The sequence below is a fragment of the Python bivittatus genome, unplaced genomic scaffold, assembly GCF_059951505.1.
Source record: "Python bivittatus isolate LINGU-HERP-01145 unplaced genomic scaffold, Pbiv_v1 ctg000810_np1212, whole genome shotgun sequence".
In the NCBI taxonomy this organism is placed as follows: Eukaryota; Metazoa; Chordata; class Lepidosauria; order Squamata; family Pythonidae; genus Python; species Python bivittatus.
Genome location: NW_028277111.1, coordinates 3685151 through 3701727, shown reverse-complemented (window position 1 = coordinate 3701727; position 16577 = coordinate 3685151). Strand labels below are relative to the sequence as shown.

The window sequence follows — 16577 nt, the reverse complement described above, 5'->3', positions numbered from 1 at the left end:
ACAGTACCTTCTGGTGGCCAAAATCCTACATTTGGGCCAATATAATAATGTGGCCAAACGAGTTCCCAAAAAGTTTTTAGTTTATTCTTTTTAAAACTCAATTTCATTGCAACTCTGGGTTTTAAAATGTCCCAGTGCTTGATAACACACTCCAGCGGCTGAGGGCTTTTTACCGGCTTAAAGCTTTCTGCCACGGTTTCCTTCCTTGCTGTTTCACTCAGGCGGCTGTTGCTGTTCCCCATAGTGCCACCTAGTGGATTTTCTTCTTTTTCTTTTCTTTTTCCTTTTTCCTCTTTTTTTTCTTTTTTCTTTTTAAGCCTTCTATTGCCGTGAGTTATGGTGCGTGCTGCCTAGAGGATTTCTCGGGTTTTTCCTTCAACTCGGGATTCTTTGAGAAAGAGTTGCACAGGAAAGTTTCTCGGGCTGCCTGCTCCCTGTTCGTCTTTCCCTCGACGCAGGGCCTCAGCTCGGGATTTCTAGGAATTTCTCGGGCTGATTTTTCCTTCAATCAGCTCGGGGTCTGGCCAGAGTACCCTCCCTAATGTGAAATCCTTTTCCATGTAATGGTGCACCCTCCTACCTTGGAATCCTCCTCTAGGACGATATATTCCAACAATCACACATACTGCACTCACTTCGTGGGCAGAGATCCCTAGTGGAAGTTTCCCACGTCTCATTCACGCACTCACAAGGCACCACTCCCCACCTAATAAAAGCATACTCACCCTGCCCAAATCCGCCTTTATACAACGGATGGGAGAAGTCTCAATTTTTTTTTTGTGCGTTCAGGCTCAGCAGGAGTGGAGTCTGCCAACAACGACCAGCACAAGGTCACTGGAAAACTTCCCAGGCGCGCGCTTGACGTTGATAGATGGTCTCTGTCGATTTCCTCCGTCTGCTGTTGTGAAGGCAGTGAGGGGGCTTAAAGCAGCCTCCCCAAGGAATCCCCACCTTCGGGACTCCTGGCTGGCTCGCCAAAAATGTATGGCACCTTTTATTTCCCAAGTTTCAATAAAATGCCAATAAGAAGACTTGAGATGAGACTTCTGATGAATAGCAGAGGTATTTTGATCAAGACACAGCTGGGTGACCCCAATCAACACATTAACAAAAGATGTTGATGAAATCACACCTCACAAAACAAACATCAGAGGCTTTATAGACATTTAAATCTGTAATCAGATAGTACATCTCCTCATACCCATACAAGGGATTTTTGGGATGGTCTGAGCAAGTGAAAGGTGGTTCTTAGGAAGGTAAACTTAAATGTAACTTTTTCTTCTGGTTACCAAGGGAATGGCATACCAGATTCTTCTTATCTTTCTCTAGAATGCAGGGCCTCACAACTGTTGCAAAAAGCTTGGTACAACATTGAGCTTGTACTCGGCTAATTGCTTATTCGAAGACAATCGGGCATTCAGCAAAGAGATAAGGGGGGGGAAGAAACCAGTGCTCTTTACAAAACAAAAGCAAGTTAACCCTTTAGAAATAAAATAGAGTGCACTGTTACAGGTATGGTTATACATTATGTGAAGCATATATATATATATATATATATATATATATATATATAAAATATAAAATATAAAATAGTGTATATATAGAATATAAAATTGTGTATCAAAATAATGCCCTTCAGAACTGTATTTAATCACCATCAACCAGTATAAGCTGTTGAGCAATGAATTTGGCAGGATAAGATGAAGCTTTCTATGTTCTCTTTCTCCAATTAATTCTTTACAGCAACCTAGTACAGTAAACTAGGCGGAGAAATAGCGACTAGCTATTCATTTGGGGCCACAGAGATGTGTATTCAGCCACTTTTCTCAAGAATATGCTGTTTTCCCCTGTGCGTTCACACATTTAGTATGCTGCCAGAATGCTGATGTGAAACTTTATGGCACCATAAAATGTACAGACTTGGAAAAAACGAAACATCTTGAACAATCTGGTTCCGAACTAGCTATTTAGGCCAACTTCAGTCTTTGGTTTCATGGCTGAACTATATCGAAATGACTCAGGGATTATTGTTCTAAGCCAGCTGAAATCTTATGTGATGCAGAGGAGCATCCTGAAGCAGATCTTCTACCCAAGAACATAAGGTCCATTCAGTATAGCTGGAGCAAGAAGAACATGCTGTCTGGGATCAGAACACAGAGCTGAACAGGCGGCATTTAATAATTCTTGGCTGACCTAAAAAAAAAAAAAATCTAAGCAAGATTGGACCTGATCAGTACTTGAACGGAAGACAGCTAAGAAATCCCAAGGCTGGAAAGGTTTTTTAAAAAGTTTAGAAGGAAATCAGAAATCTCTCAAAGCCACCCAAGGCATTTCCACACCTGAGGCTGGACCTGAAGCTGGGTTTCCCCTGTTCTGACTGAACGTCATAACCATTACCACAGCTCCTCCACCCCATTTTTTAAAATTATATATCTATTGAGAGAGAGAGAGAGAGAGAGAGAGAGAATATCTCATGTTTCCTTTAGAAAGTTAAGTTGGGAGCATGGAGAATTTTCTCTTCCTTTGAGCCTCACAGCAACCCTGTAAGGTAGGGCTGAGCTGAGAGTGACATGACTGGTGCAGTTACTCCATGGATCTCCATTGGTGTGAATGGACTTGAACTCGGGTCTCCCAGTGCTAGTCCATGACTTTCACCACAAACCTCACTGGTTCTCAGTCAGGGTCTCCCCAAGTGTTTTTGACCCCAAATCCCATCAGCCTTCATCAGGCTCAGGAAGGCCCCAGAGATGGCCTCCCTGCCTTTTGGGGTCCTGCTTTTCCTCCCCGATTGCCCCACCACGCCCTTGCCTTACTCAGGACTCCTCCAACGCCATGTGGAAAAACTAGGTCTTGCGGGAAGACTGGAAATGGCTGCTCTAACTGACTGCCTCTCCTTTCTGTGTCTTATCTAGGAACCCAAACTCCCTTATTTTAAACCTGACAGTGGACCCTCATCCCTAAGCCTCTTCAGGTGACCCTTGAAAAAAAAATGAAGTGCACCTGCATTACATTTTCAACATTCAAATGCTGGGTATGCTCAAAGCTAGTTCACACGTGATGCTCCATACCTTCAGGAGATTGCAACATAGCTTCTCCTTCCAAGGTGCTGGATTACAAACTCCATCATCCTGGACATCTAGAAGGGCACCCGGTTGGGGGAAGGCTGGTTGTACAGCTGTGTGAGATACATCAGTGCAGAGAATGCAGCTTTTTTCCCGCAACACTATACTTGGCTTTGCCAGTTGAACCTTTACCTGACATTGCAGTTCTTCCAAGTGCAGAACTTGGTGAGAAGAAAGAAAATGGATCTCAACCAGTTTCTTAACTGTCCTACACATGATGGGGCCCATCTGAACCAGTGAGACAAATATCTTAGGGAGCAGATGCTAAAAGACAGGCAGAATGGTGAAGACCCGTGCGTCTGATTATCTCGCAATATCTTCAAGTCTAACAAAAGTATGGAAGTGTGGTTGGCTTCTGTACCTGGCATGGATTTGAGCAGGTGGCAAAACTAAGCAAACTTGTCTGGCTTGAAAGCTAAGCAGGAACAGGCCTGGCTAATACTTGGATGGGAGACCACCAGCAAATGACAGGGTTGCAGGTTAGACAGTGGCGTTGAGATACGCCCCAGGCAATGGCAACTCACATACTGCCAGCAAGAAAACTGCATGGACATACCCATGAAACCACCAAGAGTTGAGCTGGACTCAAGGAAGCTTTCACCTTTCTACCTGGAATGAAGACACTTCTGGCTTTTGGCAGCCAAAGCGTCTAGGATCAGCCTCTAGGGCAGTATTTCTCAAACTTGGCAGCTTGAAGATGTGTGGACTTCAACTCCCAGAATTCCCCAGTCAGCCATGCTGGCTGGGGAATTCTGGGAGTTGAAGTCCACACAGCTTAAAGTTGCCAAGTTTGAGAAATACTGCCCTAGGGACACAGCCTCCCTTTTGATATACAAGGTTAGTTAAGGAATATAAAGTAGATTATGGCTCAGGTTGTTTGCTCGGAAAATCTTGAGCTTTGTCTGCAAGCAAACGCCCACAAACATCTCATCGGAAACTTCAAAGAAAAAAATTCTCTAACGTAGAGTTTACAGGCATTTTAAAGATACTTTCATGGATATTGTTTGGGAGCACATTTTCTCAGAAACGTTTGTAAATTTATTAAAAAGAAAAAACTGAAATATCACATGTACTTCAGTATTCAGACCCCTTACTCAGTACATGGTTGAAGCACCTTTGGCAGCAATTACAGCCTCGAGTCTTTTTCAGTATGACACGACAAGCTTTACACATCTGGATTGCGGGATTTTCTGCCATTCTTCTTTGCAAATCCTCTCAAGCTCAAGCAGGTTGGATGGGGACCGTCGCTGGACAGCCATTTCCAGGTCTCTCCAGAGATGTTCAATAGGGTTCAAGTCAGGCTCTGGCTGGGCCACTCTAGGACATTGTCCCTAAGCCATTCCTGTGTTGTCTTGGCTGTGTGCTTAGGATCGTTGTCATGTTAGGTGAACCTTTGGCCCAGTGTGAGGTCCTGAGTGCCGTGGAACAGGTTTTTATTGGGGAGATCTCTGTCCTCTGCTCCATTCAGATTCCCCTCAACCCTGACCAGTCTCCCAGTCCCTGCTGCTGAAAAACGCCCCCACAGCATGATGCTGCCACCACCATACCTCACTGTTGGGATGGTATTGGGCAGGTGATGAGCAGTGCCTGGTTTCCTCCAGACATAACGTTTAGAACTGAGGCCAAACAGTTCAATCTTGGTTTCATCAGACCAGAGAATCTTGTTCCTCACAGTCTGAGAGTCCTCCAGTTTGCAAACTCCAAGTGGGCTTTTTTGCAAACTCCAAGTGGGCTTTCGTGTGTTTTGCACTGAGGAGAGGCTTCCATCTAGCCACTCTGCCATGAAGCCCAGATTGGTGGAGGGCTGCGGTGATGGTTGTCCTTCTGGAACTTTGTCCCGTCTCCACACAGGATCTCTGGAGCTCAGTCAGAGTGACCATCGGGTTCCTGGTCACCACTCTTACTAAGGCTCTTCTCCCCTGATTGCTCAGTTTGGCCAGGCAAACAGCTCTTGGAAGAGTCCTAGTTGTGCCAAACTTCTTCCATTTGAGAATGATGGAGGCCGCTGTGCTCTTGGAGACCTTCAGTGCAGCAGAAATGTTTTTGTAGCCTTCCCCAGATCGGTGCCTTGCAATAATCCTGTCTCTGAGCTCTGCAGGCAGTCCCTTTGACCTCATGGCTTTTGCTCTGATACAGGATGCATTGTCAGCTGTGAGGCCTTCTGAAGAGAGGTGTGTGCCTTTCCAAGTCATGTCCAATCAATTTAATTTACCACAGGTAGACTCCAATCAAGGTGTAGAAACAGCTCAGCAACAATCAAGAGGCACCTGAGCTAAATTTCAAGTGTTCTTGCAAAAGGTCTGAATACTCATGCCAATGTGATATTTCAGTTTTTCCTTTTTCATAGATTTGCAAACATTTCTAAAATTCTGTTTTCACTTTGTCATTATGGGATACTGAGTGTAGATTAATGAGGAAAAAAAACAAATTTGAACGATTGTAGTATCAGGTTGCAACATAACAAAATTGAAAAAAAGTGAAGGGGGTCTGAATACTTTCCGAATGCACTGTATATGCCCCGGTTTCCTAGTCTGGTACCTTGTAAGGCCCCAGACTAGCTGGCAGCCAGGGCAATTGTTTTTCCAAAGGGGCCTCATATGCACACCCAGGTGCCCCAACCTCCTGCACCAGCTATAGCTTCTGGAGCCAATGGAAGACCTGGGATCCCCACATAATGTAAATGTGGGGTGACCAGCACACAAAGGTCTGTAGCTAGCTGTCCCTGTTGGGAGCAGGTAGAAGTGGCATATACCCACCAAAGCTGCTACAGACACTCTTAGTCATAGAGGTTCCTCTGGGGACAAGGATGACTCTAGGAGTGCCTCCCCCAAATTATACCTATTACTTCTGAGGGAGTACAACCCCATTTAAAACAAGACAACCCCCAATTCCAATCTGTCTTGTTGGGATCCAACCATTCCTTTGAAGAAAGGCAAGATAGTACTGTAATTGCTCAGATTATCTGTCCTTCAAGCCCCATCAACAGTCAGTGACCGACAGCAACTCTTCAGGGTCTCAGGAAGAGAAAAGCTTTCCATCACACTTGTTGCCAGATCCTTTTACCCAGAGATCAGGGGTATCCACAGGGTATGGTCAAAAAAGCTGTTTTTACAGCTACTGTATATGAGATGTCCAAATCAGGACTGTGAATTGTGCTCATGAAGCAATATGCTGGCATGAGGGGTGTTGACACGTTTTCATATCCAAATGATACTAAATGTGCAAAAGATGGAACCATTTCTTGTGTGAAGATTTATTAAATGACCCATAAATCTGGTTTGACAAATGAGGAAGGAGCATAACTGTATAAATCTCTAGAATTTTAAACTAAAATGATGGACTATATATGTGTCTGTCTATCTACCTTTCATTACAAGCATTCAACAATCCTCCAATGGTTCCAGTAAGCCTTTCTGGCACCTTTTCCAACTTTATAAAGAACATCTGGAGATGTGGGAGTTTGAATCAGTCACAATTATTTCAAGTGTGGCTGCACCTGGATTGATTTTAAAAGGACTATCATGCTGGCATTTCTATTTTAAACCTTTCCTTAATGATCCATTGAATTAAAGTCTTATTTTTCAAGGTGACCCCGTGCTAAATCATTTAAAACTCCCTTTCTTAATCCATCATCACAAGTCAACTCAGGCCCCAGGAGACAAAAACAAGTGGAGACCTTAGATGTGCATACATTGAATCCATTAAAAAGTAAAGTCCCCTTTGATTCAAGCTCAACCACTAAAGACTTCGTGGGTGCAGCTTTCTTGGCAACCACAAAGAAGCAGCTTGCCATTCCTTTCTTCCCAGCTGTTTTTCTTTCAATTCCCCATTTAGCTTTTCACCTGGGCTTTCCCTTCCAAATACTAACCAGGGTCTCCCAGTTTCTAGCTTGGAACCTTGACTATTACACCAAGCTGGTTCTCACCTTAACATATATGTAGTTCTAAATTGAAAGTAATTCACTTGCTGGAATTCTAGTAAACCAATCCCTCTCAACTCAAACTAGCTAAAGAGAACTCTGGGAAACTCATGTTGGGAAAAGAATAACTTTTGGTTTTAGGCAGCTGCCAAAAAGGCTGACAGAGATTTATAAAAGTTTGTACCTAAGCGCTTAGGCGGACACCATCCACAGTACAGATCCATACAGTTTTCCCCTGCATGAATCTTTGCTGCCTGGGAAGATTTGCATTTTGACTGAGGCTCTTTCCAGTTCTGTGCATTTAAATTCTGTGGCTCCTTCGATGAGAATGGAGAGTTATGCTGTGGCTAAAACTCTTTCCACACATGGAGCATTGATAGGGTTTCTCCCCCGTGTGGATTCGTTTGTGAGAGGTCAGGGTTGCCATCTGACTGAAGCTTATGCCACATTCAGAGCATTTGAAGGGTTTCTCTCTGGTGTGGATTGTTTCATGTTCATTCAGTAGAGATTTATAAGTGAAGCTTTTCCCACAGATGCGACACGTATTCCTTTTCGGTTCATGACCTAGTTTCCCACGGGTGAGTATTTCAGGAGAATCCACATTTTCAGAAACAAAGGATGCATTTCTTGTGCTTATTTTTTCCTGGATTGTTGTTTTACAAAAGTCCCCGCTTGCAGAAGCAAAAGATGTATTCACAGTACATATCTGGGGAGGGTCTGTTACTTTCCGGAAACGATGACTTTCAGAAAGAGAGGATTCATCCCATCTCCTGTGCTTTGCTCGATCTTCCATTCTTCCGCTCTGCAGCCCCTCCTGAGTACATCTGCCTCTTTTTAAGGACATTCTGGGTGATTCATCCTCATTCTGCCATGCATCCCCCCCTAGAATAATGAGATAAAAGATGTAAAACCAAGGGAAAACTTGAAAAGAATTTGATCAAATGAGGAAGGACTTCTGGTGAGAGAGATTAACAGGAAGTTGAAAGCCTTAGATCAAACTTCGCAACTTTAAGATGAGTGGAGTTCAACTCCCAGAATTCCCCAGCCAGCATGAAAAACATTTCCTTAGTTTATAGAAAAGCGATTGCAGAAAACTAACGGTGAAGGTAGAGCACTGCTTATTGGAAAACTACATAATTTGCATTCAGTCACAGCCCATGTTGTTAGTAGAAAAGGTGTCAGGCTGGGAGTGGGGAGGCCCAGGTTCTGTGGCTGAACTCTTAGATTCTGCAGTAGCTCCTGTGTGTCTGCATTCTGATATGAAATGCATATTTGTATTCTCTATCAGTCTTTATTCTATGCACTAAAGGTCTCCCTTGTCAGGATTTTCATTCTCATGGGAAAGGATTCATCCCATTATCTTTACAACAATAACAAATAATATTTTGGCTACAGAGATCATGTGAAAAACACCTGTTATTGTGTGTTGTGTATTGTGCTATTTACTGCCACCTATTGGTGTGTGTATGCTAGTTACCCAGTGGGGGTGGCATAGAGCTATAATATAAGGAGAGGAAAATGTGTAGCCTCTCTGAGTAGTTGTTAGTTGTTTTAGTGTTAGCCACTATGTAGGTTTTATGGGCTACGTAGGTATAACAAAGTACCAAGTAGTGTACCTCTTCTCTAAGAGTTTGTAGCTAGAGATTTTGTTAAGCTTGTGTTGCTAATAAGTCTTGGATGCTATATTACATGGGAAGATGTGTTTTTCTTTATATTTTGTATGATATTTGCATTTTATGGAATTTTGCATTTTTATCAATAAACACCAGTTAGTATATATTTTCTGACTGGATTTTTTTGGGAAACAAGAAATGGACATTGCATTGTGTTTGCTTTCATGGCTAATATTTTCCTGGAGTTTTTGCTGCGCTCTGCACAAACAGGAGTGTTTGTGATTATCACTCTGCCCGACATCCTTCTCTTACTAGCTGACTAGAAAAGGGGAGCAAAAGAAAGAATGAGTTAAAGAGAGCAGAAGAATCCACACTAAAGCATCAGCTGGCATCATTTAGAGCTGACAGATGAAAACAAACTAAAAAAAAAAAAGATCTTTCTATCACAATTGCACGGCAAGTACTGGTAAAAAAGTCATTATCTCCTTGAGAAGGAACTGACATAGCAAAACAAGTGGAAAACACAGGAAGCCAGGAAAAAAAAGTGAAAACTTGTTGTGAAAACCAACAGATACCACAACTGATACAAATATAAAAGATGGAAGCCTTGAAAAAGCTGAGATTCTCCCATCATGGGCTCTTTGGAATCTCCCAATTCCTTTTCATCCCCTTGGCAGGGAAAGTGAAAGGTATTTTTCATCCTTTTTGATACGTATGCTGTCTGTGTGTAAATGAGCGTGCACATGTACTTGTAGAATAAGTTTGAATATAGTAGTTAGAAAATAACTGATAGCGTTCCTGTCTGTTTGGAGGAACCTTCAGGATCTACGTTCTCACACTGCATATACAATCCAATACATTTGGTAACAGTTCCTGAACAGAGATTTAGTGCCGGCCCCGCAATGAAGCTTTGATACAGTAAATACCGGGAGGGGAAAATGGTGCTAAAAATGTTGATTTCAGCCTGTTGGGACACAAGAGGAGGACTCACCTAAAGAGATCAGATTTCTGTAGTTCTCCACCATGACCTCCCACTGCAAGGCTCTCTGGCTTGCGTCCAATAAAGCCCATTCTTCCTCTGTGAAATATACAGCCACTTCCTCAAAAGACAGCGGACCCTGAAGAGAGAGAACGAGAGAAAGAAAGAAAGAAAGAAAGAAAGAAAGAAAGAAAGAAAGAAAGAAAGAAAGAAAGAAAGAAAGAAAGAAAGAAAGAAAGAAAGAAAGAGAAGTTTCCCTGGAGAGTTAATTTCCTTCTGGCACTGATGTCCAAAACATAACAATAGGGCAGCTTTAACAGAAGCAAAGGACGGGGTCAGATCCATGCAGGCCCAGGAAAATGTGCACTGGCTGACCCAACCCAGTCCCAAACCCTTTCTTCTTCTTACCAGAGCTGGCTGGGCTGAAGCAGATGCCTCTTTAGCGACAAGAGCAGATGAATTTGGAGGCATCACCAGGGACTTCCCATTGCCTGTTAAGGGACAAAAACACGGTGGGATGTTGTTGCTTCATTTGCACATGAAAAGGCCAGTCAGGACAAGACCCGGTTGGGAGAGGCCACAAAGCCATTGTTTCTTTTATTCATACAGCTCAGAGATGTTCTGACAAACCATGGTTTGTTTTCACCACTATTGGTTTCTTCTCCCACTGTCCTCAGAAAAGAACTGACTGCGACCCCAAAATCCCAAGACAGCAATGACAGAAATTAATGTTCTTTTTCTTAACTCTCCTGTGACCCTTTTGTTGTATTGTGATTTTTATACACTGCAATCTCTGGAGATGCTAAGCAAGTCTTAAGGGTCTCTTGAGCTCATGAGTCTCTCAGTCCTAATCCTCCTGTTCAGCTGTTTCTAGCTCTATTTATAATGTTTTTTTCACTGAAGCTGTAGTGTTAATAGTCTCAGGGTTCAAAGGCATTCACCTCTGCTGGCTGTGTTCAATTTATCTTTTATTCCATTTTGTGTTATTTACCTTTTTTAAATTTTATTTCCATGTTTTAAGGCATGCAAAGCTGGTCAGTGATTGAAATAGTACCCTGAATCTCTCACCCCTCCACACAAAATACATCAAATTTACTTGCAAGTAATTTGCAAATATGATGTATCTGGACTGAAGAGAGATTTTCAATTTTACCGCCTGACTCAGCTCACTAGTTAAATCTCCCGGAAGAACTTACAGCTTCCAGACACCTTTTTCCCATTTAGTTCTAACCCTCTATTGATGAGCAAGCAGAATAGGTGTTTTTTTTTTTTTTTTTAACAATTAATTGTAAAACTTGCTAAGAAGAAATGTCTTTTATTGTGTAGCTGTGATTAGCAGGGGCTTCTGCAAAGGGAGGTATCGAAAAACTCAAGGTGTCTACAACCACTGTGTTTTTTATATTGCATACATAAAAAGGGGCAGGGTTTGATTGTATGGTTGTGGCCACCATGCTATCTTGACTTTTTTCTGACTCCCTCCCCTTGCAGACATCCTTGATCATTATTTATGAGTTAAAAATGCTCTGGATCTCTTTAAACTTTTTACCAAACAACATCTTCTGAAATTCACCAGGCCTATCCCAGCCTGATAATCCAGAAGGATCTCCCTGCCCAGAGAGATGAAGATCATGACAGCATATACCACTCTTGATTCTTACCCTGCAAGACAGCATCTTCACCCTCCAAGATCTGCCTGAAGAATGGTCTCCGTCTGACATCAGATGGAGCCTCCTCCTCCTCAACTTTGGGGAAATCGTTAGAAGCATCCACAAACAGACCCTGCAAAGCAGTATCAAATATCCATACAAGGTGGGAACAGAAGGAGCAGAGAAAGAGAGGGGACGAAGACTTCTCTTTCAAGGATGTCCCCCCACAACTGTGCAGCTGGGAGTGATTTGGGGTCATCACTGAGTGATGAGGGTATTCTCATCCCCTTGGAACTACCAGGAAGAAAAGTTATTACTGAAGGGTAGACTGTATTCTTCCCCAGCTTAGCTCTTTCGCAGCAGCATCCGGAAGCTCTGATCAGATCCCAACGGAAGGTGGTGACCCAGAGCAATGCCACTACCCTCTTTGCAGCACGATCATCTCAGGACCTCCTCCCATATAATGCTGCTGGCTGAGACCACAAGATCCTCCAAGAGCCATACACCTTAAATGTAACATGGAGCCTTCCTGAGTTGGAATGCGAATCAACCACTTCATGGTCCTTGAAGGTATCACCAACCTGTCCTCACCTGGACTTTCTGCTTCTTGTCCTCTGCTTGGCTCAAGAGGAAGCCCTCGGCCAGGGCCACCGCCTGGGAACAGGTCTCCGCTCCACATTCTCTGACCCAGTTCTTCATCTCTGGAGGGAGGATAGTCAAGAACTGCTCCAGGATCACCAGGTCCAGCATCTCAGCTTTCGTATGCTGTCCTGGTTTCAGCCACTGGCAACAAAGATCATGAAGTCGGCTGCAAACTTCTCGGGGCCCAACCGCCTTCCGGTAGCGGAACTGCCTAAAGCGTTGGCGATGGATGCTGGAGCTGCCTTTCTCTTCACCCAGGATCCTTTTTACAATTTTTTCCCAGTATTCACCAGGGCTGCCAGCCTCAACAGCCTCAAGGCCCCCCACTGAATCCACGGCTTCCTCCTTCGATCCGTGCGTCAGCACTGTCTCCAAAAGGATTCGAAGCATCTCCTGTTGTGGTCACTTTCTTCCGACAAGGTCTGAATGGCCAAAATTGAACTGAGAGCAGGTCAGAAAAGATGCCAAGACTTTTGGGGGTGTGGGGTGGCACCACTCACGAAGCCAAACGTTAAATTACCAGGCAGCCACGAATGATGTTAATCTCTCTCTGTAAGCAAAGGCAATGGAGAACGAGATAGAAATCAGAGGCAGAATATATGGCAGGCAGTTCTCTCTTACGGAAGCACAAGTCAAATGCTTTGATAATGTAATGAATGATTATTACAAGTCACAGACCACCCCCCCAAATAAAAATAACATAACTTACAGGAAAATGGGAGAAGAACAACACCACACTCTAAGACTCTTCACAATATAAGCAATTACTTTGCCATTATCAAGGCACATGCTCTACAGGTTTCAAATGCAAACTTAGTGACTGCTTTTTAGGACCTTGGTCTGCTAGGAGGAGTTTTATATAAAATTCATCTACTGATCATATGCGCACATGAAGACCAGCTGCTGTAGTTTAAGTGTGGGACTAGGACTGGAAACTTCCAGGTTCAAGTCCCCATTTGACCATGGATCTCTTTGGCTGACTTTGGGTCACTCTCACTCTCTCTCTCTGACCTACCTCATTGGGTTGTCAGGTGGATAAAATTAGGGGAGGACTCCCAAATAAGCCACTTTGAGCTCTCAGAGGTAAGGTGGGGTAGAAGTGCCATAACTAAGCAAGTAAAATATACAAGCCTCCATCTATGGCAGTGTTGTCCAAACTTGGCCACTTTAAGATGAGTGGACTTCAACTCCCAGAATCCCCAGCATGGCTGGCTGGGGAATTATGGGAGTTGAAGTCCATTCATCTTAAAGTGGCCAGGTTTGGACAACACTGCCATAGATGGCAACCTCTGCTTCTTTAATCTCCTCCTCAGTACTGGCGTTTGCTTCTCCTGCAACACCCCAGTTTCCACCAAGGCCTCCGTTTCTCCTTCTCATCTCTGCCATCTTTGGGCTGTTCCACGATCACAAACGCATTCTCATTTGAAACGCTGCATTGTAAATAAACCCAAAGCAAAGGCAGATTCCTAAGAGAAACGTCCTGAAACCTTCTGGCGCAGCCTAAGGAACGACACAGGTGGGAATCTCCGGGGAATCCTGGCCAGATCAGCGGCATACTGTACCATCTACCGCCCTCTCTTGAAGCCGGGGTGAAAGAGGAGCAGGAAAGATCTTCTCTTCCTTTCCTCCGGACTCCTGACTGCCGCTTCCTTCGTTTTGGGGGATTCAAAACAGAGACGTTTGGAGGGCCTTGCACCTGGCAGATTATCTTGGACCGTACCAGGATTCGCGGGGGCTCCTGTCCCCCAGCCTAGCGGCTGGCTTGCACCTCTCGCCTCGCCTCTGCCCTGAGCCTCCCCCCAGATCTGGCACGTCCCAGCTTCTCCCCTCGCCCACCTACCGCCTGGCGAGGAGCCCCAAAGACGCAGAAGCCGCCCGGGAGGCGCGCGCGCCACTGCAGCACGTGCCAAAAGCAGAGGGTCTTTTTCCTCCTGCAAAAGGGGCGGGGGCGAGGGGGCAGGATGTGGCGGAGCCCATTCGCCTTCCCTCCGCATCAGGGGCCTCTCTAGGAAGCGAGACTCCCTCGCGTTAACCCTTGGCATGGCGCTCCCCAGCGAGGAGGGCTTGGGCCCCGGGGGCGCGTAATCTTTGACGCCTCCTCCAAATGGGGAGATGTGCCTCGAACTGCAGTTCCCATCATCCTGTGCCTCAGTAGCCCCTGTCACCTGCCTCTGGGGAAGAGAGGGAGACCTTGCAGGACAGCGTCGCGTTCTGCTTCGTTGCAAGAGCGGCCGGCAGCGAAACCCCGCCGAGGAAGCGAGCGCGAAGGGTTAAGCGGGGCTCGGAACGAGGAGCGCTGGGCGTAGCCACCAGGTGGGACAGGCGCAGCCCGTGCTGGGCTTTTGGGTGCGCGTCGATCTATTTATAATTAATGATTCATTATAACTAATCATTCATTTTTATTTTTAAAAGGTTTTTTGCCAAGTAAACATACAAAAGGAAAGAAAAAAGAAAGTAAAGTAAAAAGAAGCGATACGCAAATGGAAAAGAAATGAAAGAAAAAAGATAGCAAAAGAAAGATTTTAAAAAATTAAAAAATTAAATTAAATTAAAAATAAAAAAAAGATTAAAAGGAAGAAGGGGGCTTCCGATCTTCTTTACGGCAGTTTATAAACGCATTTATATTTTATCCTCTCTTTCTAAGGCTGCATCATGGCTCCCTTCTTCCCATATTCCACCCCTTCTAATCATCAGATCCATAAATCACAAGCTCATTTTTTCCCCTGAAGGGCATTATTTTGATACACAATTTTATACTCTCTATATATACAATTTTATACAATACAATATATATATGCTTCACATAATGTATAACCATACCTGTAACAGTGCACTCTATTTTATTTCTAAAGGGTTAACTTGCTTTTGTTTTGTAAAGAGCACTGGTTTCTTCCCCCCCCTTATCTCTTTGCTGAATGCCCGATTGTCTTCGAATAAGCAATTAGCCGAGTACAAGCTGTTTGTTGTACCAAGCTTTTTGCAACAATTGTGAGGCCCTACATTCCAGAAAAAGTTAAGAAGAATCTGGTATGCCATTCCCTTGGTAACCAGAAGAAAAAGTTACATTTAAGTTTACCTTCCTAAGAACCACCTTTCGCTTGCTCAGACGTCCCAAAAATCCCTTGTATGGGTATGAGGGGATGTACTATCTGATTACAGATTTAAATGTCTATAAAGCCTCTGATGTTGGTTTTGTGAGGTGTGATTTCATCAACATCTCTTGTTAATGTGTTGATTGGGGTCACCCAGCTGTGTCTTGATCAAAATACATCTGCTATTCATCAGAAGTCTCATCTCAAGTCTTCTTATTGGCATTTTATTGAAACTTGGGAAATAAAAGTGCCATACACCCCCATTTTCAGCAAAAAGTCCATAAAAGGTGTTTTGTGATGGGAAGTATCTGGGAGGAGGAGAGTGATGTGGGAGATCGAGGCTATCAGGAGGGAGGGGCGGCATTCCTGGTGGGGAAAGGAGACAAGAGGCAGCACAGGCCGCAGGGGGACCGTGGGAAGCGAAAGAGGTTCAGGGTTGCCACTCCCTAGACTCTCCCAGGGTATATCCACTAGTTGCTGTAATATAGATTTAGTCCGGCAAGATTCTGTCCATAAGGTGTAAGCAAATAAAGGGACTGGACTGGACTGTTTCATCCTTGTTCTTGTCCTGACAGTTTTGAGCCACCCTTCAGAATCTGACTCTGACAACGTTGCTCCAGTGGAGTTTGTGGCTTGTCAGCCTCAGGGATCATTAAGCCAGGATTTGTTGGAGGCTGATCAGCCGCAGGCATTGCCTGTTCAGCTGGAGCGGTCAAGTGAGGAGGCACGACCCCCAAGCCCCAGGTCTAGATGCAGGCAGCGGCGAGCAGAGCAACGCTCCGCAGTGAGGATCCTCGCGAGGCAAAGAGCAAGGCATAAGTAATTGCAGCCAGCTCTCTGCAGACCAGTGTTTCTCAACCTTGGCCACTTGAAGAGGTGTGGACTTCAGCTCCCAGAATTCCCCAGCCAGCCATGCTGGCTGGGGAATTCTGGGAGTTGAAGTCCACACCTCTTCAAGTGGCCAAGGTTGAGAAACATTGCTGTAGACAGATTTAGGTCATTATCCCAGATCCTGACTTCTTGTGAACCCTTGACTCTTGGACCGGGTGACTACCTGATTTGTCATTCGGTGGCCCTTGGCACGAAGCCGGGCTACTGTTGGCCAGAAGGCTGGCTAAGTTCGTTCACCCAGTAGGAGAGAACCAATATTCGCACAGAGTCAAGGGAAAGAGAATCTCTTTATTTCTGTACAGAGGCACCCAGAGGCCTGCGCCCAGCAAAAAGCGTGCGCCCCACCCAATTCAGCGGGCTACATTTTACAGCATTCTCTGCCACGTTGGATACAATCTCATTGTCAGGCATGATCTTGTCACACCGCCTAGGTGGGCTCTCTTGCAGTTGCCAGGCAGAACCATCTAACTTCCTTATTTTACATCTTATTTATTTTATTGATTGATTGAATTGGTATGCTGCCCGTCTCTCCCTCTGGGCGGGTCCCAATTACAACCAAAAACCCATGAACAATTAAAAATAATACCATATAAATAATTAAAATGAATTAATGAAAAGTCAGACTGTAAAACAAACCCTATACATAAATACTAAAAACATTCAAGATGGCGGG

General features: G+C 44.5%; 1 protein-coding gene across 2 annotated transcripts; it reads right to left on the bottom strand.

Annotated features, from left to right (window-relative positions):
- Positions 1-7093: 7093 nt before the first annotated feature.
- Positions 7094-13898, bottom strand: LOC103057559 (zinc finger protein with KRAB and SCAN domains 5-like). Of its 2 annotated transcripts, none has more exons than XM_025177228.2 (6): positions 13762-13898; positions 11871-12471; positions 11292-11412; positions 10042-10124; positions 9646-9772; positions 7094-7923 (listed from the first exon to the last, which is right to left on the bottom strand). In XM_025177228.2, the coding sequence occupies exons 2-6, from the start codon at positions 12309-12311 to the stop codon at positions 7343-7345; spliced, it is 1353 nt and encodes a 450-aa protein (XP_025032996.2). In that variant the 5' UTR covers positions 12312-12471; positions 13762-13898; the 3' UTR covers positions 7094-7342. The 2 variants fall into 2 exon arrangements, with proteins under 2 accessions (XP_025032996.2, XP_087985775.1); XM_088129649.1 differs by having other exon boundaries at positions 13758-13872.
- Between the last annotated feature and the right edge of the window lie 2679 nt (positions 13899-16577).